This window comes from Elephas maximus, chromosome 11 (genome assembly GCF_024166365.1).
Source record: "Elephas maximus indicus isolate mEleMax1 chromosome 11, mEleMax1 primary haplotype, whole genome shotgun sequence".
In the NCBI taxonomy this organism is placed as follows: Eukaryota; Metazoa; Chordata; class Mammalia; order Proboscidea; family Elephantidae; genus Elephas; species Elephas maximus.
In genome coordinates, this window is record NC_064829.1 from 29,328,474 (window position 1) to 29,352,254 (window position 23,781).

A 23,781-nucleotide genomic window follows, 5' to 3' on the forward strand; every position below is an offset into this window, starting at 1 on the left:
TTTCATGATGTTGAGTCTTCCTATCCATGAGCAAGGTATGTTTTTCCGCTTACGTAGGTCTCTTTTCGTTTATTGCAGTAGCATCTTCTAGTTTTCTTTGTATAGGTCGTTTATATCTCTGGGTAGATTTATTCCTAAGTATTTTATCTTCTTGGGGGCTATTATAAATGGTATTGATTTGGTGATCTCCTCTTCAAAGTTCTCTTTGTTGGTGCAGAGGAATCTAACTGATTTTTGTATGTTTATCTTGTATCCTGATACTTTGCTGAAATCTTCTATTAGTTCCAGTAGTTTTCTTGTGTATTCTTTGGGGTTTTCTGTATAAATAAGATCGTATCACCTGCAAGTAGAAATACTTTCACTTCTTTCTTACCAATTTAGATGCCCTTTATTTCTTTTTCTGGCCTAATTGCTCTGGCTAGGACCTCTAGTACAGTGTTGAATAAGAGTGGTGATAAAGGGCATCCTTGTCTGGCTCCCCTTCTTAAGGGGAATGCTTTCAGACTCTCCCCATTTAGGATGATGTTGGTTGTTGGCTTTGTATAAATTGTAAGAGGGACCACTGGAAGTGTCTGACTACTCTGCCATTTTTGCCCCACCTCTTGCGTTGCTCTTTCTAGATCTGTTCCAACACAGCAAATCTCCGACTGGCTCACAGTGAATTAGCCAACTGTGTGGTTCTACAAACATGATGGCTTCTTCTTCAGATCTGCTTTTACTTGGTCTTTAAAATTTTCTCAGTAGTACATACTCATTAAAGAAAATTTGGAAAGTACATAAACATTAGAGGAAGAGAAAAATTACCCAGAGGCTCACCTCCTGAACAAAACTACCATTAACAAGTTGGTCTATTTCCTTCTAGTCTTTTTTATTTTTCCCCTAGTAGAGATAGGTGTGTACCCTTTGAAGAGATGATTGTTTTGTTTTGATCTTTCTTGCTACCAAATCCCACCTTTGAAAACAAGCTGTTGGAAGCCTGTTACAAGTGAAGAGGAACAGATGTTGCCCTTCTTTTTCACTACCACTGTAACAGCAAATCTTTCCATAGCTGTAAACACTCTTCTCATATTAAGCTTTTAAATTATACTGTTTTCTGGGAGGAGTCCCAGCCTTTAAACCAGCTCCTCTTCTCTCAACTAGCAGTTGCCAAAGCCAGACTGAAGCATTTTGCCTTTTGTCCACATTAGTCACTGCCTTCTCTTTCCTAGCCTAGATTTGTGGTTTGGCTTGGTGACACTCCGGTTACAAAATGAGTTGCAAACACCTTTTTGAACTCTCCTAATTAGGCTAACCCGACTTTTTAAGCAGCCAGCTTGTCTAACACCTGTACCTGAGAGTTTCAGAAACGGATTAACCAGTAGGCACGGTACATACTGGCCTACAACAAGCAAGGTATGCACGGGCTTACTTGTGCTTACTTACTAATCTGTAGTACGCAGTTTCACACAGGTTTCATCACATCTTTGATCAAAGATGTGGTGACAATGTGGTGAAACCCGTGTGAAATTGTGCACTTCAGATTAGTAAGTAAACACAATTAAGCCTGTGCTTACCTTGCTTGTTGGGTAATCCGTCCCTGCATGAGAGCACTGCCTCTCCTCTGGTTCCCAGAGTCCCACACCCACCTTGTCCTCCTGGACCACTGCCATGGGACCAGGAGTGGAAAATCTGGGAGATTGAAAAGAATGCATGGGTTCAGAAGTAGAGGGAAGAAATTGTGCAAAACAGGAACAGCTCAAGGGAAAGGACCCTGGCCTTCTGAGAAGTGAAAGGAGGTTCTGAGAGGTGGGCATAATGCAAACCTGACCTGTTTTGAAATGTTACTGAGGGTCAGTCCCAAACCAGGAAACCAAGACAGAGACTCAGTTTCCTCCTATTTTTTTTACCCTCTTACCCCTTCTGACCTTTTACCCTTGCTTATACAATTGGCCTGGTTCAGTTATTTTAAAGGCTCAAAGGGCATTTGTGGATCAGTCTCCATTTACAACATTGTATCAGTGGGAAAATACATTCTGAGTTCCAGACAACCAACTCATAAACTTTTGGAACACAACCCACTCCTGAGTGAGAGACTGCAGGCATTGTACTGAGGGCTAGTCCAGGATTGTCCCTGTGCAGAGGGCCCGCCCTTCTCGCCAGTGAACTGGCATCAGCACCCAAATGCTCCTTATTTTCTGAAACACATGGGCCGCATTGGTATTTCTGTATAAGTGGATCGGACCAGAAGGAAGTTGTAGTGAACCTAGCTTACTTATGATTGGTTTTATGTAAAGTGACTTTGCTAGATGATTTCAGCAAAAACGGTTTCTGTAATGTGTCTGTAGGTGCAGACCCATTCTGATAACCATGCTTTATTGAATTAGCATAGCTAGGTTAGCTTACAGATGCCGTAGGGACCGTGTGATGAAGAAGATGGCTTCCTAATTAATGGAGTACAAGGTGTCTCTGGGAGCATGTTGTGAAGTTGCCAGCAGCTTCCACATGGTGTTTATGGTATGTCCTTAGCTTTTGGCATTCAGGACATTCAGTGAGATCATCCGCTTGGGTCCATTTCCTGAGTGTTGATCACTGTGTGACAGAGAACAGCTTCTTCTTCTATTCTTAGAGAGAATCTCCAAGCCTGAATGCTCCCTGACTGGCTCTGGGCCCATTCCCCCTTCCTTCCCACCCACTTTCCCCAGAAATATGGCTTTTCGTTGTGGAAAATTACACATTCACAAATTGTGTTTCTTTCCTCACACCAAACCTATTCCCACACAGAGACAGATTCTAGAATGATCTCATGGATGAATCATGCCCTTATCCGGCTGTTTATGGGAGCTGCCTTTAGACAAAGATTTTGGTGTAAGTTACATTAAGACCCTTCCAGTGTGTGCCAGTTGCCCTTTGGGGGGGCTTATTAATGAAGTACTGAGTGTGAGAGGGGAAGGACTGCTAGACTAAAAACTGCTTTGATTTCACTTTTTTTCCTGTCAGCCCTGGGCCTTGTTCCATTTACTCTGAACTGTGGTGGTGTAACGTTCTGCACATTACAAATAAGCAGACCCAGCCCAAGATGGCAGGTGCACTGACTCTGAAAAGGAATAAATGGGATGTCTTAAACAGAATATCACAAATACATACTTGAGGTCCAGTGGAGATGTAATCTCTTAATTAAAATTAGCTCACAAGTGTATTTCCTTTCCTAATCAGCTTTCAAGCTTTGCTTTCTGTACAGCAAATTTATTTATTTTTTGAAGAGTCTGGATATCCTGTTAATATTTAATTGGCTTTTAAATTATTTACACGTGAAAGCGTCAACCTATTGTTGTCCTTTAAAGAGCAAGTGCCCAGCAGAGCTCCTGGCTGGCCTTCCAAGGTCTGGTATTTAGGGCACCATTAGAGAAATTACCCCTGACTGGAAGTCAGGCCATCCCCATTGTGGGCTCAGGAAGCCTGGGGAACTAGTTAATTGAATCATGCGCACTTTTTCCATCAGCTTCCCAGGGGTTAAGTATTTAAATCTTATATCTTTTTTTATTAAGAGTAATATTGGCTCATTAATCACGTGCACCCCTAAGGGAAGGGACGTAGCTTCAACTTCTTGTAATCTAATACAGAATCTTGTTTTCCCGTCAAGATCAAGTGCATGCATTGTGCTGCACAGAGCAGCTGGCTGGGGCTTTTCCAGTGAGCCATGGAAGAGGAAACTAAGAGTCATTTTGCCTTTTACACAAGATGAAGCCAGGAGTTGGCTATTTTATGGTTAATAGCAACCTAGCTAATCCCCTTTGGGCACAGAGAGACCTAGATTGGCCATCTACTCTAATGAGATGACTCCAAAACAAATCATACATTTTTGCTTTTTGCCGAGGAAGCCAAAACTGGGCCCAGGTTTCAGAGGATTCCCAACGCATGAGATTACAGGCTTCCAAGGAGCATAAAACCCAAAACCTGTGGCCGTCAAGTTCATTCCAATTCATAGTAACCCTATAGGACACAGTAGAACTGCCCCATAGGGTTTCCAGGGCTGTAATCTTTACAGAAGCTGACTGCCACATCTTTCTACCAATGAACAGCTGATGGGTTGAAACCGCCAACATTTCACGTAACAGCCAAGCACTTAACCACTGAACCACCAGAGCTCTCTTTGAAGGACAGCCGCTTTAAATATTGTGTTCTCTGTATTTTTACAACAATAATAAAAGGAAAAGGTTTTTTAAAAAATACTGTGGGACCATCGTCTGAAGGAAGAACCCACCTGGTTTTCTGCCCCTTGCCTAAGCATGCAAACTGCTGCTTGGCTATCACCCCAGACGTACTTCCACCTACGGTTGTGGTTCCCTCCCACCAGTGTTCTATGAGCCCCTCCCCTGTTCTCACTCTCAACCACCACCCCCGGTCTACCAGTGTCAAAACTCAGCCTTTGTAAAAAAAATTTGCTTGTGCTGGGTTTTCAGAGTGTTTGTTGCCTTGCAGTCTGTGGAGACGTTAGCAAACTTGAATGAGCAATGAGCTCTTGTAGCTAAATACTGGGCTGAGACAGTACCCGGTACCCAGAGCTGGAAAATAGAAGGAATCAGACCCTTATGTTGTCTGTATTTCCTAATCTGTATAAACACATCTGCCAAAACGAGATCTTTTCCAATAACCTGACGAACCATGTTCACCTCTGAGTGCGGGCTATAGCATGTTAAACCTTTGCTCACACACTTGGACAAGGTCCACATGTAGTATTTAACTTACCTCAGTTCCAGTTCTAGAAGGAGGTAGAATATAAACTAATTAATATTTGGACTTTAGATGTATGCAGAAAAAAAAAAAAATCTTCCAGGGCATTTCAAATAAATGGAAAAAAGTCCCACTGCAGATGGATTGTCCGAGTTTGCTTTTAATTAATGTCAGCTGCTGTCCACGTTGTCCGGCTTTATCTCCTGACACCACCACTTATTTCCTGACACTGGAGAGTTAATGCTGGCTTTTTTGAGCCAAACGGACATTTCTATTTTCATACAGATTTAAATGAGAACCCAGAACAATGATCTGAGAAAGAAAACATCAAGATGTTATCACTATACCCCTGGGATTTCTGCATACTTTTCTTTCACTGGAGTTTTTTTTTTTTCCCCCCCTTCAGGATTCTTTTTGAGTGACCCAACTACACCGTTTGGAGTCCCTTTCTGAAGGCAACTCCAGTGGAACATCAAGGGCCATAGGTCTCTTGCTTCACACTCACACATAAGGCCTGAGCAGTTACCTTGTCAGTAGTAGGTGACACCATGTGAAATTGCTAGTTATGTAGGTCAAAAACCATCAAATAACAGCAATTTTATATGGTTCGTGCTAATATAAGCTTTCAGTGACATAGAGCAATTAGCTAAGAAAATTCAGCCTAGAGAAGTTTGTCAGCCTCTTTGTAAAAGACAGTTTTTCAGATCCTGGGAGTCAACTAATATATTCAATTTGAGCAGCTATTAAAAGAAACCCACATTATTAGAAGCAGCTTAAATGAGACCTGTTTGATCTTCCATGGAAATGGGACTGCAAGTACGTGTGTGCGCGTGTGCACTCTTTCACTTAAACCTCCCAAAATGGCCGCCCTGGAGCTGGCGACAACCTCTCTCTGAGTCTAGGGGAGGAAAAACAAGGAGCAGCCATTTTTGGGTAATAATAATATTACCATATCAATATAGTTTTATATTTTTTAAGTAATATTGTGTTTTCAGTGAAGGTTTACCCAGCAGTTTAGGTTCCCATTTAACGATTTCTATGCAGGTTGTTCAGTGACCTTGGTTACATTCTTCACAGTGTGCGAACATTCCATTATTTCCATTCTGGTTGTTCTGTTTTCATTAATGTAGTTTCAGTGTAGTTTTTATATAAATATGCGAATGTAGCAGATATGAGTGTACCAGCTTAGTGTACAAGAACTATCTCATCTTTTTTTTTTAATAATTTTTATTGAGCTTTAAGTGAGCGTTTACAAATCAAGTCCGTCTGTCACATATAAGCTTATATACACCTTACTCCATACTCCCACTTACTCTCCCCCTAATGAGTCAGCCCTTCCAGTCTCTCCTTTCGTGACAATTTTGCCAGTTTCTAACCCTCTCTATCCTCCCATCTCCCCTCCAGACAGGAGGTGCCAACACAGTCTCAAGTGTCCACCTGATACAAGTAGCTCACTCCTCACCAGCATCTCTTGCCTACCCATCGTCCTGTCCCTTCCATGTCTGATAAGTTGTCTTCGGGAATGGTTCCTGTCCTGGGCCAACAGAAGGTTTGGGGACCATGACGGCCAGGATTCCTCTAGTCTCAGTCAGACCATTAAGTCTGGTCTTTTTATGAGAATTTGGGGTCTGCATCCCACTGATCTCCTGCTTCCTCAGGGGTTCTCCATTGTGCTCCCTGTCAGGGCAGTCATCGGTTGTGGCCGGGCACCATTTAGTTCTTCTGGTCTCAGGATGATGTAAGTCTCTGGTTCCTGTGGCCCTTTCTGTCTCTTGGGCTCATAGTTATCGTGTCATCTTCTTTTAAAAAAACTGTTTAATTCGAACCATTAGCCCCTCCTTCTACAAGGCCGGAGTATAGTTCAAACTCGGTTATCTCTAGAGCATTCCCTCCCCACCCCCAGGGTTGTACATAGGTCATGGAGCTGCCTGGAATCCCTCGGGTTTGGGGAGCACAGCCTGGTCATTTGGTCATTGACATGCTGTGGCCCTGCTGAAATCCCCATCATCCTGCTCCTGTGGTCCCTGTAGGCCAAAGATTTGCTGGTTCTGTGTCACATGTGGGATGTGGGTTTTCATCAAGGCTGGAACCCTGTTCCTGGGGCACTGATGGGACACAGTGTGGATCCACTTTGGTCGAACCCCACAGTCATTTCCCTGCCCACTCTGTGTTCACTACATCCGTAGGGTCCTGCCCCTCCCACCTTGTCTGGGGCACCAACATAGTCTCTTCATCAAGCTGAGCCCCATAGTAGAAACATCCCCTATGGCAGCCAACAGAAAGTGACCCTCCAGGGGACCAAACACAAGTCAACACATATATTATCTTTCCACAGGAAGTTAGGAATTAATGTTAGCCAAAGTCTTAACAAGTAAGCACCAGGACTTAGTCCAGTATGGCAGCCACCAGCCACATCTGGCTATTTACATTGAAATTAATTAAAATGAAATAAAAATTCCACTCCTCAGTCAAGAAGTCACACTTCAAAGTGCCCAAGAGCCACATGAAGCTAGTGGCTACCATTATTGGACAGTGCAGATGGAGAACATTTCCATCATCGCAGAAAGTCCAGACGGCACTGGTCTAGAACGAGCAATATCTGTTTTTCCACTAGCAGTAGAGCGTAGGCCCCTTGCTCTTCTAGCTCATTTTCTTATTCAGCTGGGCCTTGGCAATTAAGAAAGTATAAGGATACAAGTGAAAAGCCAACGGGAAATGGTGAGTCCAGTAAGCATCCAAAACAGTAATCCTCCAGAGGTTGGTTGGTTCATGTATGTAGGAGTGTGGAGCTTCGCTCTCGCTGTTTCATGCAGTGCAAAGCATCCACTGGGTCAGAGAATCCTTTTTTTTCAGCAGGGTTTATCTCATGGAGAGGAGTCTTGGGTTTTATGTGCGCACATAAAGCATATTTCTCGTTAGGGCTCCATTTCCCTTGGGGGAAGTGCCAAAGAGGCATGTGGGATGTACCAGGGCTAGTTTGGTCCTGTAGAGTGTTGTGTGTACATTTAGCAGTGAGGGGGCATCTGGCAAGGGGCAAGGCTGCCCCAGGGCAGCAGCAAGCCCATGAAGAGATCGAAGGCAGATGAAAGGGGGCAAGATGGAAAAGTACCCCGGTCCCGAGTCATCTTTATAAACCAATGCCAGTGAAACAGCAAAGATCCAGGCCACCTTAGCTCAGTTTGTTTTTCTTTAAGTGTCTACAGATGAGAAATAAAGTAGACAGGATACTGTTCCTGCCTGCAGTCAGCACTCCATCCAGGAGCACTCTCAATATGGGCTTATTTTAATACTCCTCGTTTCTCTCAGCCATCTGTATAAAGATATACCCTGCGCATACATTAATTTTCAGCCCTAAATAACATTTGCTGCCTGGCAGATGGAAACAAGGAGAAAATCGTTTGGGAGTTGGGTATTTGAGGAACATGCTTTCTGGGTTTGGCTTTGGGAAAGCAGGAAGTCCATGAAATGGTGCCGTAGGTCCTTTAATGGAGTTTGTAACAGTGCACCTCCAGTTGTCCCTGTGGTCCCCTGCCCCTCACCACCAAGGATATTTTTGCATGGTTGCTTTGTTCAGGTTTTTGCTTTGGAGGCATTTCGCTTTGTTAAAGCTCCAATGCATTCATGATCTCCGTCCCTGTCTGCTTTAGGAAGCCTTTTGAGAACCAGCCAGTATTTCTCATTTAGAAGGTGGAACAGCACAGCGTGTGGCCTTGTGGGTGTGTGCACTCCTGAGATCCTGAGACTGCCTGCTTGGCCTTGATGAGTGCTGCTCGGCTCTAGCACTTGGTCTTCCCAGCACTGGATTTGAGGTCACTAAACTGAAGACAGGTTTCTTGGTTGGTAGAGTGTGTATTATAAAGTTAAAACCAAAATGAAACAAAGACCAAACCAGTTGTCATCATGTCGATTCTGACTCATGTTGACACCATGTATGCAGAGTAGAACTGTGCTCAATAGGGTTTTCAAGGTTGTAACCTTTTGGAAGCAGATCACCAGGCCTGTCTTCCGAGGTACCTCTGGGTGGATTAGAACATCCAACTTTTTTGGTTAGTAGCCGAGCACTTTAGCCGTTCATGCCACCGGGGACGGCCATGTTTATAAAGTAATAGGACTTAAGTAATCCTGGACTTGAGAGTGAGTGAGTGAGCGAGCGACCGAGCGAGCGAGCGTGGTCCTTTCAGAGAAGGCTCCTGAGGGAGAGGTCAGACACATCCCTGCAGCACTGCCAGTGCTCAGGGCATTTATGGAACTCTCACCTGGAGGATTTACGAAGTTACTGTCCTGTTCTGTCCCAGCCTTAAGGGGTAAGTTGGATGTTTGAAATAACCCGAAGTTATTTACAGTTAAATCTGGTGAGTAGGGTATAGGTGTGGGGATGGGGAGCAGTGATTAAACAAAGTAAGAGTGTTTAGAGTAAATGTATGTATGTTATACATGTATATAAAGTTTTCAGAGCGTGGGCTGGCTGGGCTGGTTGCTTTTTTTCAGTGTGACTTTGGTGTCGATTCTGAAAGGGGCTTCAGAGACGTTCTGGGCACGGCAGCACCAGAGCCTTCCATGGCAACTACTTTAAAAGCGCAGGACTTACTGGGTGCAGATGGTCATGGCATTTATTTTGAAGACTGTCGTTGATCACACCCCACATTGCAGGTAGAATAAGGGAGCCACTTTGTCTGTGGAATACCCGTAGACCAGGATGATTGCACAACAAATCAAAGAATCCTTTTCCATGCGCAGAGTGGCCTTCTTTTTGCTCTTCTTTCCACCTACCTGGCTCCCTTTCTTTCTTTTTTCCTTGGGCCCAGAGACACCTGCCTTTGCATTTTATTTGTTCTTGCTGAGGTTGTAGAAGGGGGCCCTGAATATGGTGCCTCCCTCAGGCCACACAGCAGGAACACTGGTGGTCTAAAGGGGCTGTGACTAGCCGAGCACTGTGTGTGAGAGATACTGAAGCTGGCAAATAGGCATTCCCAAACTAGGCTGCAATTTAGAGTCACCTGGGGGGATTTTAGATCCCTGGTGGCATAGTGGTTAAGAGCTCAGCTACTAACCCAAAGGTCAGCAGTTTGAATCCACCAGCCACTCTTCGGAAATCCTATGGGGCAGTTCTACTATATCCTATAGAGTCGCTATGAATCAGAGTCAACTTGATGGCAACAGGTTTGTTTTTTTTGGTTTGCAGGGTTTTTAAAACTCCTGATGCCCAGACCACACCCCAGAACCCCTAACTAGAGCGTTTGGGGGTGGGAGCCAGACAGCAGTAGCTTGTCAAAGAGGCCCAGGTGATTCCAAACAAACAAACAAAAAAAAACCCACTGCCATCGAGTCAATTCTGACTCATAGCAACCGTATAGGACAGAGTAGAATTGCCCCCAGGGTTTCCAAGGAGCGCCTGGGGTATTTGAACTGCTAGCCTTTTGCTTAGCAGCTATAGCTCTTAACCACTGCACCATCAGGGTTTCCCAGGTGATTCCAGTGTGCAGCGAAGTTTGAGAACTACTGTTAAGGGAGGAGGGACTGGCCTTTGAAAATCCGAGCTGTTACATGGGAGTTCGGCCACAGCGAGTGCACCTTGCATCTCAGAGGCGACGTGTTAGAAAGAGCATTGGGTATAAGAGCAGTCTCTGCATCTTACCGTCCCTGACCTTGGGCAAGCCATTTACTGACTCAGGGTCTCGGTTTCCTCATCCCTAAAATAGGATCGTAACAATAGTTCTGTCTCATAGGGTCATCCTAAAGAAGGAAAGAGATGACATGTGACAGTCTTTGTAAAGTGTAAAGTGCTATCTGAATGCCAACTGTTAATCCTGTCGATTATTCTTTTATAGATAGGAAGATAGTCATTTTCTGGGTAGCCTTGCAAGGTGGCTGGGGCCATTACTGTGGCATTAATTCTTTTGTTGCCAGGCATAAACCAGAGAGCTGTTTAGGACAGGAGTTTATTTCTCTCACCTAATTAAGGGAGTGGCAAGGAAAAATGAGCACCAGAGAGAACCACCTTGCCCCTGACCATCTCCAGGAGTGCAGGGGCCGGGCAGAGGTGGAATGCTGGCAGCCCATTGTTTCTGAGGGGGCTTCACCTTCGGGCTCTCTGTTCCAGTCAATTTCTTTTACTTTAAAGTAGATGGGACAGGCAGAGTATCGCTGAGACACCCCAAAGGAGGGACAATCACACCCTTCAGCCCACCAGGACCAATTGGTCATTTTTACCAGTGTGACTATGGTGTCTTGTGCAGTAAACATCCTCGTGGCTCTTTCAGCAGGGAACAAAAGCATTTTCTTGGCTTGTCCTCTCCAGGGATTTGAAGTTGGATGGAGGGAGACAGTCAGCAGGCGCCATGAGCTTGAAAGAGATCATCGGTCTGGAGGGCGTGGAGCTGGGCGCTGACGGGAAGGTAAGGGTACCAGGCTTCCCACGCAGGTGTTCATGCAGTGCCACATGTGTCAGGAAGCAGCACCGGATGCTGGACCAGCCTCACTCTCTCAGTGGGAGAGGCTGGGCCTGCGGGCAGGGAAGGCAAGGGCAGATTCCCAGACTGTCATGCCAGTTCCCCTGGTTCCCCCAGCACGTACACAATTTCCCTCCCAGCCAGTGGTTTAGCAGCAGCATGGTTAGAGCCCCCACAGAACATTCGTTTCTCTGCCAACGCTGTTCACAACCGAGTGTGGAATACTTGGAGCTCTGGTGGCTCAGTGGTTGAGAGCTTGGCAGCTAACCCAAAGGTCAGCAGCTCGAATCTACCAGCTGTTCCTTGGAAACCCTATGGGGCAGTTCTACTCCATCCGCCCTGTAGGGTCACTGTGAGCTGGAGTCAACTCAACGGCAGTGGGTGTGGTTTTTGGTTTTGATGCAGTACTTTCTGGTATCTCACGCACACACAAACACATGCACACACACACACCGTGGTTTGACATGCTGCGCTCCAGGATGGTAGCTGGTGGTTTGAACGTTCATTCAGTGGTGGGGTCAGCAAGCAGCGTTCCTGCTAGTAGAAAGCTTTCTAGAGTCCCATAGCCCATGGCTTTAAAAAACTCAAGAGTCCCTCCAGCTTCACTCTGGGACTCCTGAGTAGCAGGCTGTCAGATTCCTCTCTCAGCCACATTCCAATGGGCTGCTGGGTTGATGTCTGAGGAGTGAAAGGTTGAAAGATGAACTTTAACCTTTTTGTTCTGGGTCTCGAGCAGTCCTCATAAACCCTCCCCAAGCCTGTTTATGGAGATGATGCAAGTAGGTGATCAAAAGTAATATGGTGTTTGTCTCACATACTACAGAGCACCTTTAACAGTTTCTGAGATAGTACCTTGTCATCTGTAGCCACGTTCCTGTGTCTGCAGCAGAACAGGAAGAGTGGCACCAAGTGGGAGCAATTAAAACTGTCCATCGCCTCAAGCCAGTTCAGGTTAGGCTTGGGCACAAATTTGACACACATGAACATCAAAATAAAAGTCACTTTTTGCATCTTATTGGAATAGAGAATTGCAAATGTGAGAATGTGGCGTGAACTTGGGGTGGTAATAACACAGCTTAGTCAGAATGCAGACCCTGCATTGCCTGGGAATAATCGCATGCCCACTTGTGTCTTCTCCTTTTAGACTGTTTCTTATACCCAATTTCTGTTACCCACAAATGCCTTCGGGGCCAGGAGAAACACCATAGACTCCACCTCGTCCTTTTCCCAGTTCCGGAACCTGAGCCACCGCAGTCTTTCCATCGGACGAGCAAGCAGCACCCAGGGGAGCCTCGACACAGGTGACCTGGGGCCCTGGCTGGGCCTGGGGAGCTCACAGGTGTGTGTGTGGTGGTGTGGGCTGGAGACCAGGTGCCAGTCGAGCATGAGCTCATCCTGAGTTCAGGCCAGGCCAACTCACAGTCAACGCACAGGGTGACCTCACTCTAATTAGTCTCCTCGGTGGCCGCCCCGCAAGGGCCCGCCAGGAGAAATGCCAAGGACACCTGCCCCAGGCTGCCCTGCAGAGATGGCTGAATGTCCAGCTTCTCAGCTGCACAGCTCTTTGACTCAAGGATGACTTGGTTCTCTCCTGCGTATTCACAGTGCTCAGTTTGGCTTGCTTTCACATAATTGGGCCTGTAGCGTGGGCTCAAGGGTGAGAATTTCCTATGGTTATCACACTAGGTGGTGAATTGACTACATCCAGCTTTGCCTGCACAAACCTTTGTAAAAATTGGAGGGGAGAAACCCCTTTATGGAGCAATGTTGTTTGCACTCTCAGAGAAGCCCCAGGTGAATATGAAGTTGCCCAGGTGGGGTCCAAGTACTGAGTTCTGGAGTGCTCGTCCTCCTGATCTCAGCCTCCTGGTATCATTGCTGCTGTGTGTGCTCTGATGTGTGTCCCCACCATACAGATGAGTCACTGTGACCACTAGCCAGCCCAGAAGCAGTCACACCAAGTCATGCTTCTCAGAAGGCACAGCTGAGTTCCCTGATGTGATCTGCAAGTTTAGAAAGTGGCCTTTTGATGGTTTGCTCTGTGATCCAGGAGGGCTGCCTGAGCTTTTGCACTTTGTGAAGTTTTAGTGCTCTCCTGGGTCACTGAGATGAATACATCATTTTCTAAAATGGAAAAAAATGCCAGAATGTTAAGAATTTGGTGAAACCTTTTACAAGGGCTACACCTAATTGCCTGCTAAAGGTCAGGGTGACACAGTAACTCAGAGCTACAGATCTGCAACCAGCCTTTCCTCCATCTAACCATGCACTTCTCCCCACTGCTCCTGGTCCTTGGTGTCCCGGACCCCTCATTACGACTTTGTGACCTTCAGGTAGTGACCTGGGAGACTTCATGGACTATGATCCCAATCTCCTGGATGACCCGCAGTGGCCTTGTGGCAAGCACAAGCGAGTTCTGATCTTCCCATCGTACATGGTGAGTAATGTTGGATAGTGGGTGGCTTGCTCCTCCCTGCAGCCTCTCAGAGTGGCTCTGGATAGAGCTGCATTAACAGGGACCTGAGTACGTAGGGTAGGGGGCTGGTTTACAGCCTGTGATGCCTGGGGACCTGCTTGAGAAGCCCTGCTCTATGGGCTGCTTGAGGAAGGACCAGTTCCTGCTGAGAATACAGGACTCAGCAGGTACCCTGGCCTGTACATGCTTTTTGGTGAGGAGGAGGGGGTAGTGTCAGCTCAGGTCAGGGACCCTTGCTTCTTCTGAGGGCATGCATGCATCTTAATACCCACAGACCCCACTGGGGACCATGCCAGTCACTGGGGGTGCCAAGTTCAAGTTCGGCTCTGCTTCAAGTGCTGCGGTCACTGTGGGCCTCTTTGTGCTCTGAGCAAACATTTGGCACCCGGGTTCTGGATGACAGAATTGTCTCTTGGGAAAGTGAAAGTAGGACAATGTGGGTGTTAAATGCAAAACCTTTCCTTGCTGTTTTTATTATATGGACTCTTACTGTTTTTCCTTTTGGTAATTTTGGTTTCAGCTTTTGGCTGACCACCGTTTCCCACAACCCAGGCCCGCCACTATTCCTGACACCAGTGGAGCCTGCCAGGGCTCTGTGGGCTTTCTCTGGGCCATCCTGCCCAGAGCAGGGGCCAGCCAAGCCCTGGCTGGGTGGGCAAAGGGCAGAGCTGGGCTTGCAGGGGAAGCCAAGTGACCAGGCCTGCTCCACTCAGGTGGGCAAGCTCAGACCCAGATGCCCCCGGTGCCTGCCCACAACCTGGCCTACAAGCCCTGCCACAAGGGGCAGGCAGAGCCGAGTGCTCGCCCGTAGGCTCCCGACTCCCCAGCCTTGCTGTTCTCAGAAGCCCCATCCCAGGAGTGAGACACACGGGTCCTTCTGCTGTTCCAGGCTCTTATGTTGCAGAAGCCAGGGTGGGAGCTAACCCGTTGTACTCTGAGGGCACCTGAATCCTGGCTCTCGACCCTGGAGGTCCCCCCCTCCTCCAGCCTTGCACCACACTGAACATTTGGCAAGTAGCTGACATCAGAGAAGCACCAGGCAGAACTCAGGCCCTTGCTGACTCCTTTCAGCATAGACTCTCCTCTTGAACTTTGGCAGATAGTTCAGAGGCCACTCTAATATGCTACCTTACATCAGAATTGATTTTCAAAGGCCTTTAGCTTCAAATTTCCCCTACTCCTCAGCCTCCCATACTTATTCTCCAACTCCTAGCGTAGAAAGCAAATCCATATCTTTTTTCTCTACTCTATGATCTGCTAGATTATATAATTTTTTAAAAAACCATGGCATATTGTTCGTGGCGTCCCCAAAGGCTGGCACATAATAAACATCCAGTAAGTGACCAAAATCCTTGTCTAGTGTCGAGGAGGGCGCAACTAAAAGGTCATGACTGGTGTAAGAATAAGGATCTTTGTGTTCGGTCCTTCATTTTATTATGTAAGTTGGGCAGGAAGCACAGTGGCTAGGGGAGTCACGTGAGCCCTGTGGACAGACAGGAAGTGGAGGCTGAGAGACCGCCTGGCTTGGGCTCTGCCGCTCTACCTGTGGGCTCTGAACCCTTCGTCCTTAGCAGTCCAGGGCAGAACTGCCGGCCACAGGACAGGACACAAAAGTGCTTCCTGAGGCCAAGCGTTTAACAGATCTATCTGTAGCCACAAAATCAGCGAGTACGATGTTTTTGATTGTCATTGGGGTATGCGGGGTTGTTACATCTGGTGATAACATGGCCTCCCCTTTTATAGGCCTTGTCTGGCTCCAGCCAGATCTGAGTGCTTTTTCTTTAAATGATTTCATTGTCATCTCTGAGGTGCCAGGCTTCGGCGTGTGCGTGTGCGCATGCGTGCACGTGTGTGTGTGTGTGTGTGAGAGAGAGCGGGGTGTGTGTGCACGTGCACACGTGTAATTTTTTCTCCTTGGACAGTGTGCTGGATGACTTGCCGGGTCAGCACATATGGCCTTCCCTCCAAGTTTCATGTTCCCAGGTGGGCCGTTTTTCATTTCAGCGTGTTGAATCCACAGTCCCTGCTTCCTGTAATAGTCCATTTTCTAGAGAATGAAATTGCTCTTGAGCAGCGTTTGCCTGGTCAGCTCCGTAACATCTATATCTCCTCCTCGTCTGGCCACACAGGTACTTTGATAAAATGTGGAAAATCGGCTTTTCAGCATCCTTTTCTAAGCCATTTACTTGTGTGCTGTGTGCTACAAAGAGCCAGTTGCGCTTGTTGTGCAGTGGGCACGAAGCAGCCGTGACCCTCCTCCTCAGGCTTGTTAACCTAGTGCGGGGTGGGGGGAGTATACACATCGCTGCCCGAACGTTGTTCTCGTTATCAGCTGCCCTGGAGTCCGCCCCAGGCATGACGAAACCAAACAGCACTGCGTCCTGTGACATCCCCATGATTGGTTGTAGACTGGACCATTGTGATCCATAGGGTTTTCATAGGCTGATTTTTGGAAGTGATCACCAGGCCTTTCCTCCTAGTCTGTCTTAGTCTGGGAGCTCGTCTGAAACCTGTTCAGCATCATAGCAACACACAAGCCTCCACTGAGAGATGGGTGGTGGCTGCGCATGAGTTGTGTTGGCCAGGAATCAGAAAGTGGTAGGAGGTGATAGGGAGGGCTGAAGGTGGGGCATTGATTGGTAGGCTTCAAGGAGGCTTCCCTGGGACACGGCCCTTCAAGGTGAGTGCTGAACGGTGAGGTGGAGAAGACCCTGAAGTGTGAAAATTTTTTATAAAATTGATATTTTTAACAGCAAAAGTAACTGCCCTTCCTACACACACGCACACACACACACTCCTGCGGGAGATCACACCTATAGAAAGGTGATCCTGACAAATTCCTCCTCCCCACTCACGTGACACCAGGCGCAGAGAACTACACTTGTAACTGGCTGAAGACAAGCAAGTTGTCCCAAGAGAAATGTGGTGTTTCTCTGCAGGGTGGGGGCACCAAGCAGGGTGAGCAGGAGGGAATTTTCTGGGGGCATAAAAGTGTTCTGGGCTTATTGGCCATAGGTGGTAGAAGGCCCTCTTTGTTTGAGGGTTGGGGTTGTGCCTTGGCCCCTGGTGAGAGTGGACAGCTGTGCCCAGGCCCAGAACCGGCTTCAGTCTTCTCATTCCTGCTGCAGTGTGACCGTCATGGTCAGCAGCGTGCCCACAAGTGGGCTCAGGCCTGGGTAGAACCTGTGCAGCCCAGCGCCTCCTCCATTCCCTCCAGCTGCCTGCTGGGTGATGGGAAAGGCCTGCAGGCCCATCACAGGCTGGCTGGCTGTCTGTGCAGAGCCACCCCCTCCCTAACTACCTACACCCATGGTCCTGCAGCCTCTTGAAATGCCTGGGTGCCCCAGTGTGCAGTGTTCTAGGGACAACTCAGCCTCTGCAGTCCTGCCGCCTCGTGCTTGTCTTTCAGGGCATCCAAGTTAGGCCAGCCCAGCTGAGGCCCCAAGGCTGGGAACCGGGACTGTTGTCTGGAGTTTTAGGTGTCCTGTTCTAGATGAATTTGGGTATCTGAGATGTCCACATGGCCTCAGTCAAGCAACATGCAAAGCGATAAGTTAATCCTTTTATCATGTCCAGTCCTGCTACAGACATTTATTTCCTTCTCTTTATTTTTTTCATGTTAAGGCATAATTTACATTTGCTAAGTTGCACCTATTTTATAAATGTACAGTTCCATGAGTTCTGTAACCACCACTCTGATCACGCTATAGAGCATTTCTGTCTCCCTGGAAAATCCCCTCCTGCCTACCCTGCTCCATCGCCACGGAGTAGTTTGCCTGTTCTAAAACTTCATATAGATGGAATCATACAATCTGCACTCTGTTTTTGACTGTCATCTTTTTTTGTTGTTGCATGTATCAGTAGTTTTTTGTTTTTGCTGAGTAGTATTCCATTTGAGCCCCTGGGTGGTACAAACAGATAACATGCTCGGCTACTGACTTAAAGATTGGGGGTTCAGGTCTACCCAGAGGCACTTCAGAAGAAAGGCTTGGCCATCTACTTCCAAAAAATCAGCTATTGAAAACCCTGTGGGTGTCTCTGGCAGCATGCTTGTCCATTCCCCACTTTTGCCTCTTGGAACATATGCCAAGTAGAATCTTTCTCACTTAACAAAACAAAACTCTACGGAGCACAGTTTTACTGTGACGCACATGGGGTCAGCATGAGTCAGAATTGACTCACGGGCAACTGGTAAGTATCCCATTGTATGGCTTTACTGCCGTTTATGTGTCTGCCCTCCTCTTGGTGGACACCTGGGTTGGCTCCAGCTTGGAGAAGTTATGAATATGGCCGTTACGAACAATTTGGTACCTGCCTTGGTATGGACATATATTTTCATTTCTCTTGGGTAAACACCTCCAAGTAGAATTTCTGAGTCACGGGGTAGGCGATGTTAGCCAGCGGGATGTAGCTGGACATACGTCTTCATTGGTATCTATTCTCCAAGTGTCATATAACAAGGCTATCCAGTGCTGCAGACACTGCCACAGTCAGGACAGGCTTTCAAGTCGAAGGGCTCCAGAGGCCAACGTTTTTCCGAGACTCAGAAGCCTGTTATTTGCAAAGGTTAAGTGGCCTCCTTTGAAAATTCACCTAGCCATTGTAGTTAACACACGTTTTTTAACTTTCATCCAGGCTGGTCATTTCCACTATTATCCGTTGTTTAAGAGCAAAAGTGAGATTTTGAACCCCCCCCCCCAAAATCAGTGGGGCACATGTGGAAATCAAATTGCAGCCACCCCTATGGTTTGGGCCCTAAAGTTGCTGCAGGCTGACCATGGAGCCTGAAAGAATGTTCCGCATCCAGCCAGGCTGGTGCACGTTCCTCCGGTTCTTGCTAATGACTGGGTTTCTCCAGGCAAGGGAGGGGTGTGAGGCCACTTGCCGGAACTGGTGCTTCACTTGGCTTATAATTCAAGTTTCACTAGAAAGTGGTTATTTATCATTAGGATCTGGCATCTGGTTTTCTTTTTTCCCATCGTTATGGGTGTGGTGAGCAATTAAGAAGAGAAAGTAAGTGAGAGTTGAGATAATGCCAACAAAATTAACATTACTCGGATGGATTTTTAGATCCTTTCCTTTCTCAGGACATTAGAAACAAAACCAACTACCGTCCTTTCTAATATCTGGGGGTATATAAATCTCAAGAGAACATCTCTTGAATTGATCTTCCACGATATGGTGCCCATTCTTTTGTTTACTTAATCCTGTTGCCGTCGATTCGATTCCGATTCCAACATCTAAATACTCAGAAGCCCCACCTCCACCCCACCTCCCCCTAGTGTGGGAATATATCTCAGATTTTCAGTGCAGTGGAAGATGCTGAGCAGTGGGAACTAGATGACCCACTCGTTAAAAGGAACCCTAATTCAGTCTTCTGTGCAATAGGCAGTTGGCCTCAGAGCTCCGTGTTTGTTTTTAATTGAAAGTTGTCTTGATGGCTTAGGCGTTTCTTTACTTGCTTGCAGGGGTGGGTGGGTTGTGAAATAAAGCGGCTGGAGCTCCAGGACCCCTCACTTGCACAGGCCCCCTTCCAAGACCCTGGGAGGGGCCGGGGCAGATCCAGGGGCCTGAAGCTGATTCAATTCCAGTTGGCATCTTTAAGAAAAATAATGCAACCTTCTAAAAGCACAGTTGTGAGGGGCCTCCCTGAGACTTGAAAGGGGCTGGCAGGTGAGGGCCCTGGAGCGGAGCTTCACCCACTTCAAGGAAAATCTGCCCCCACCTACCTAGAGGCAGGAGCTGGAGTGGTGAGATCTTCGTGGTCCGCCTGGCCTTGGTGTGCATGCCCAAATGCCTTACTGTATTGTGCCAAAATGCCTTCTTGGATTGTGGTAGCTTTTTTTTTTTTTTGTCAACAACTTTATTAGGTATACTTCATATACAATATAGTTCACCCTTTTTACAGTGTACAATTCAGTGGTATTTAGTGTGTTCAGAGTTGTGCAACCATCACCACAATCAATTCCAGAACATTTTCTTCCCCCCAAAAAGAAACCCCGTACCCTTTAGCTACTACCCCTCTAAACCCTAGGAGTCATGAATCTACTTTCTGTCTCTATCGATGTGCCTATTCTGGACATTTCGCATAAATCATACAATATGTGGCCTTTTGTGACTGTGTTCTTTCACTTAGCATTATATTTTCAAAGTTCATCCATGTTGTAGCATGTATTGGCATTGTGGTGTTTTTTAAATCCTTTTTTGTTGTTGTTGTTCCTTGTAAAAATAACAAAAATGAAGTACTGGCTTTACATTTACCCAAGATGCTACAGCTTCTTCCCCCTTTCTATTTGTCTCATACTGTTTTGATAATTGCTTGATGATTTTTAACAATATTCTATACACAGTTCATCGACTCATCGTCTAAAAACCAAACCCGTTGGTGTCAAGTTGATTTCGACTCATAGCGACCATATAGGACAGAGTAGAATGGCCTCATAGAGTTTCCAAGGAGCACCTGGTGGACCTTTTGGTTAGCAGCCATAGCTCTTAACCACCACGTCACCAGGGTTTCCCATCCTCTAAAGCCACTGTTTTAAAAGCATTCATTTAAAAGGACGTCCAGATATGATCTGGGTGTGTGCTAACTTGGTGCCACATCCACCCAGTGTCCTTTCAAGTGGATAGAGACACCACTCCAGAAGCTTCTGTAATACCAGATAAATATTGGACATATACCTGAAAATGTGAACATGCTTGCACTACCTGGTAAATCGATGTGTGGTGAAGCAAAGGCAACTCTTCATTTTTTCCTCCCCTCAATTTGCAGACCATTTCATTTCAAGGAGAGAAACTGAAGAGCTGCTCCCTGGAGGGGAAGGGAGGGAGAGTAAATCCAGGATATGTATTTGGAATTCAATGAATACAAATAGAAACAAGTGTGACCCAAAGCTGCATAGGTTCATTCCGACGGTTTCCCTGTGATTTACTGTCCTCTTAGGGAAACGGATTAAATGCATAGAACGGCTGAAATGCCCATCTGTTCATGGTTAGAGAGCTTTAGTCGAGGGTTGCTGCTCTGCTTAATTACCTCAGCGAGCATGTATCATCTGCTTTCCCAGTGCCCGGCTGAGCTGGGGACTCTGACGGATATCAGACAAGTGCAGCTGAAGCAGAATTCTCTCGTTTTGCAGTGGATGTTGGTGCGGGAAGAAGTTGCAGAGATCACTGTGTTACTTCACCCGTTCCTCTCGTAGGCGTGGAGTCCCTGAGTGGTGCAAATGGTTAACCCGCTCAGCTGCTAACTGAAACGTTGGTGGTTTAAGTTCACCCAGAGGTTCCTTGGAAGAAAGGCCTGCAACCTACTTCTGAAAAATTCAGCCATTAAAAACCCTATGGAGCACAGTTCTACTTTGTCCCACATGGGGTCACCACGAGTTGGTTGGCATTGGCTTGATGGCAACTGGTTACTGGTTTCACAGGCAGGAAACCGAGGCTTGGAGAGACTGCATACCTGCCGAGGTCTCACAGCTAGCTCATAGGCTACAGGTAGCACTGGGACTGGAATTCAGCTTCCTTGGAATGTTCTTGCTCCCAGGGGGTTCTTGACCTAGAGGAGGACATACAGAGTCAATGGCAAGCTCACGTGCTTGTTGAGAGCTGCTCACAGGAATTTCTAGGGGGATTTGGAGGACAGGGGAGGTGGCCAGTGACCGAGGCCAGGGCCATCCTAGGCCCTTGTAGTGGAAGGAAACATCTACGCCGCTGTTTCTTTTGGAACTGGACCAGCAGCCGTCAGCTCTGAGCCCCTAGATGTTCTCCAGAATTGTTATCAGGGCATACATGCCCCCTGCATGCTGCTTCACTCCCCTTCACCTGTCCAGCCCTTGCCTATTGCACCCCCAAACCCAACCTGCGTGGTCTTCACATTACAGCACTGGGCCTGGTGCCCTGGGCCGTGATGGGGTCAAGGTTCAGTTCCATGGAGGCCCTCTTGTTGTGATGAGTCAAGCGTTTGTTTTTATAAAAGGCACAGGGTGTCTCAGTGACTCCACAAAAATGTGGTAGGGTCTCCCAGTGAGATAACTATGGTATGATCTTGCCATCTCTTCCTGTCATCTCAGAAGGGACTTAGGGTGTTAGCCCCACACTAGCCCTTCCTGACTACACCTCCCATCTCCGAAGGGGCAGGCAGGGCAGGGCTCCATTTGGAATTTCATCTCTGGACGTTGTGTGTTTGGATGGTCTCCTCCTCCCAGCCAACCGTCCCCTCTTCCCGTCTGCAGCTATGTACACACGGCCTCCCTGTGTCCAGACAGCTGCGAGTAAGTGCATTCAAGCAACCTCTCACCCCAAGAGCAGAATTGCCACCTCTGCAAAATCGCCAGCACCTTGGAGCCAGGCCTGCCATCAGTCACATAGCCCAGCTGTCAGCCACTGTGGGCAGTGAGGAGCCTTCATTTGGGAAACTAGGTACCAGCGTACAGTGGTCACTGTGGCCCCAGACCAGGAAGGACCCACAGTCTGCTTAGTTTGCACTGAGTTATGGTAACATGCAGTAGCAAACCCAGGCATTGAGAGTTTTTATAAACCATAAAATTTGACTGATAGGTGTGACAGAACAAAGCATTAACCTAACTTTTCATTTATTCTCTCTTGAGCCATTAAGACCTGCTCTGTTCCCAAGAGAGGATAGTGGAGACACCATCTCCTCAGCGATCTGCCTGAGAGGCCTAGCCCTGGCTCAAGGCTGGTTCATCCCATTACCGAGTCTAGCATGTGCTGAGCAAGGGTCAGGGATACACTGTCACTTCAGGGGCCACCTCCTCAGCCATCCTGATGGTGTGTCCCATGTAGCTGAGTGTGAGGAGAGTGTGGAGCAGCCCCACAGGTCTCCCAGTGCCCACGGCCATCAGCGTAAAGGAAAAGCTAGATGAAGAAACTGAGGCTGAGAGGGGCTAAGAAATTGGCGCAAGGTTGCCCATCTGTCGAGTGCAGAGCTGGGATCTCAGCCCAGGGGGTCTGCTCTAGGTCTATTGTTCTTTATCACTGAGCATAGCACAGAGAATGGGGAAGAAAGCAAGACTGAGGAGAGTGCTGTCCTAGTAAGCAAAAGAGGAAGGAAAAGCAGAGACATGGCTACGCAGGGCACCGGAGACTTTCCCTCCAAGACCAAGGCCAAGCCTGCTGTGGGACAGAGCTGGGCCCCAGGTGGTGGCTCAGGACGTGCAGGCGAGGGCAGCTGGGAGCACAGCAAGGCCATGGGAGCATTCTTACTAGCGAGCACCACTTTTATGCCTCAGCCAACCTGAGGGACTCAGAGACCTACATACACAGTTTACTGCCATTATCCTCTGGTCTTGAGTTTTGGGGTATAGTATTGCACCAGTAAGGCCAGTTGCCATCTAGCTGATTCCAACTCATAGCAATCCATGTATAGAAGCATAGAAATGACGTATTGCTGGGAACTTGCCTCAGGTGTGGGCAGCTAGCAAGCTGTCAGCATCCACCGGGCGTCTTTCCCCAGGTGTCATTGGATTTTCCAGAGGGCCCAGTCTGACCCCCTCTGGGGCTGCAGGGCCTGGCTGGCCTCTGACCGTCCTGGGGGAACACTGTACTCTGGACTTGCATCCTCGTCTGCTCTGGACCTCTTGGGGTTGGGGGCGGGGGCTGCTAGCCAGTAGGTGGTCAGAAGATAGGGCCGTGCAAAGAGACCAACAGTCCAGGGGGACACAGCTACTGCTGCCTGCCTGAGAATAAAGTCAAGGGCTTCTGGCCCAAAGACTAGCTATCCCTGGACCTTGATGGAACAATGGAGATTTTTAGAGACCCCCGAGCCAAAGTTGATTGTATCTAGTTGCTGTGAGTCAAAATCAGCTCAAATGGCAATGAGTTTGATTTGGTTTTGGTCTAGTTTAGGAAAGACAAAGTGTGGTCAGTTGAAGGCTGAGTAGGTGTGTACATGTAAGGCCAGGTAGGCACCAGGCCTCCTGTGAGGTGCTGGGAGCACTTACTGGGGCCCGGCACCTGCAGCTAGAAACTTTCTTGTAGTAGGTGACAAGGAGGGGTGCAGAAGGCCACTTCCTACCTCCCGTGCCAGAGCTGGGGTCTGGAAAGATTTAGTCACTTAGAAGATAGACTTCGAGGGCCATGCTAGCTTGCTGACTGCCGTGTTTGCTACTCGCTGAGGCCAGGACCCTGCCA

General features: G+C 47.6%; 1 protein-coding gene across 1 annotated transcript in view; it reads left to right on the plus strand.

Annotated features, from left to right (window-relative positions):
* CABLES1 (Cdk5 and Abl enzyme substrate 1) overlaps positions 1–23,781 on the plus strand; it is a 152,057-nt gene that overhangs the window by 110,371 nt on the left and 17,905 nt on the right. Inside the window, exons 5-7 of the mRNA XM_049901310.1 lie at positions 11,009–11,105; positions 12,304–12,460; positions 13,493–13,596. Of these exons, the coding sequence (XP_049757267.1) occupies positions 11,009–11,105; positions 12,304–12,460; positions 13,493–13,596 (358 nt within the window). The remainder of the gene's footprint in view (positions 1–11,008; positions 11,106–12,303; positions 12,461–13,492; positions 13,597–23,781) is intronic.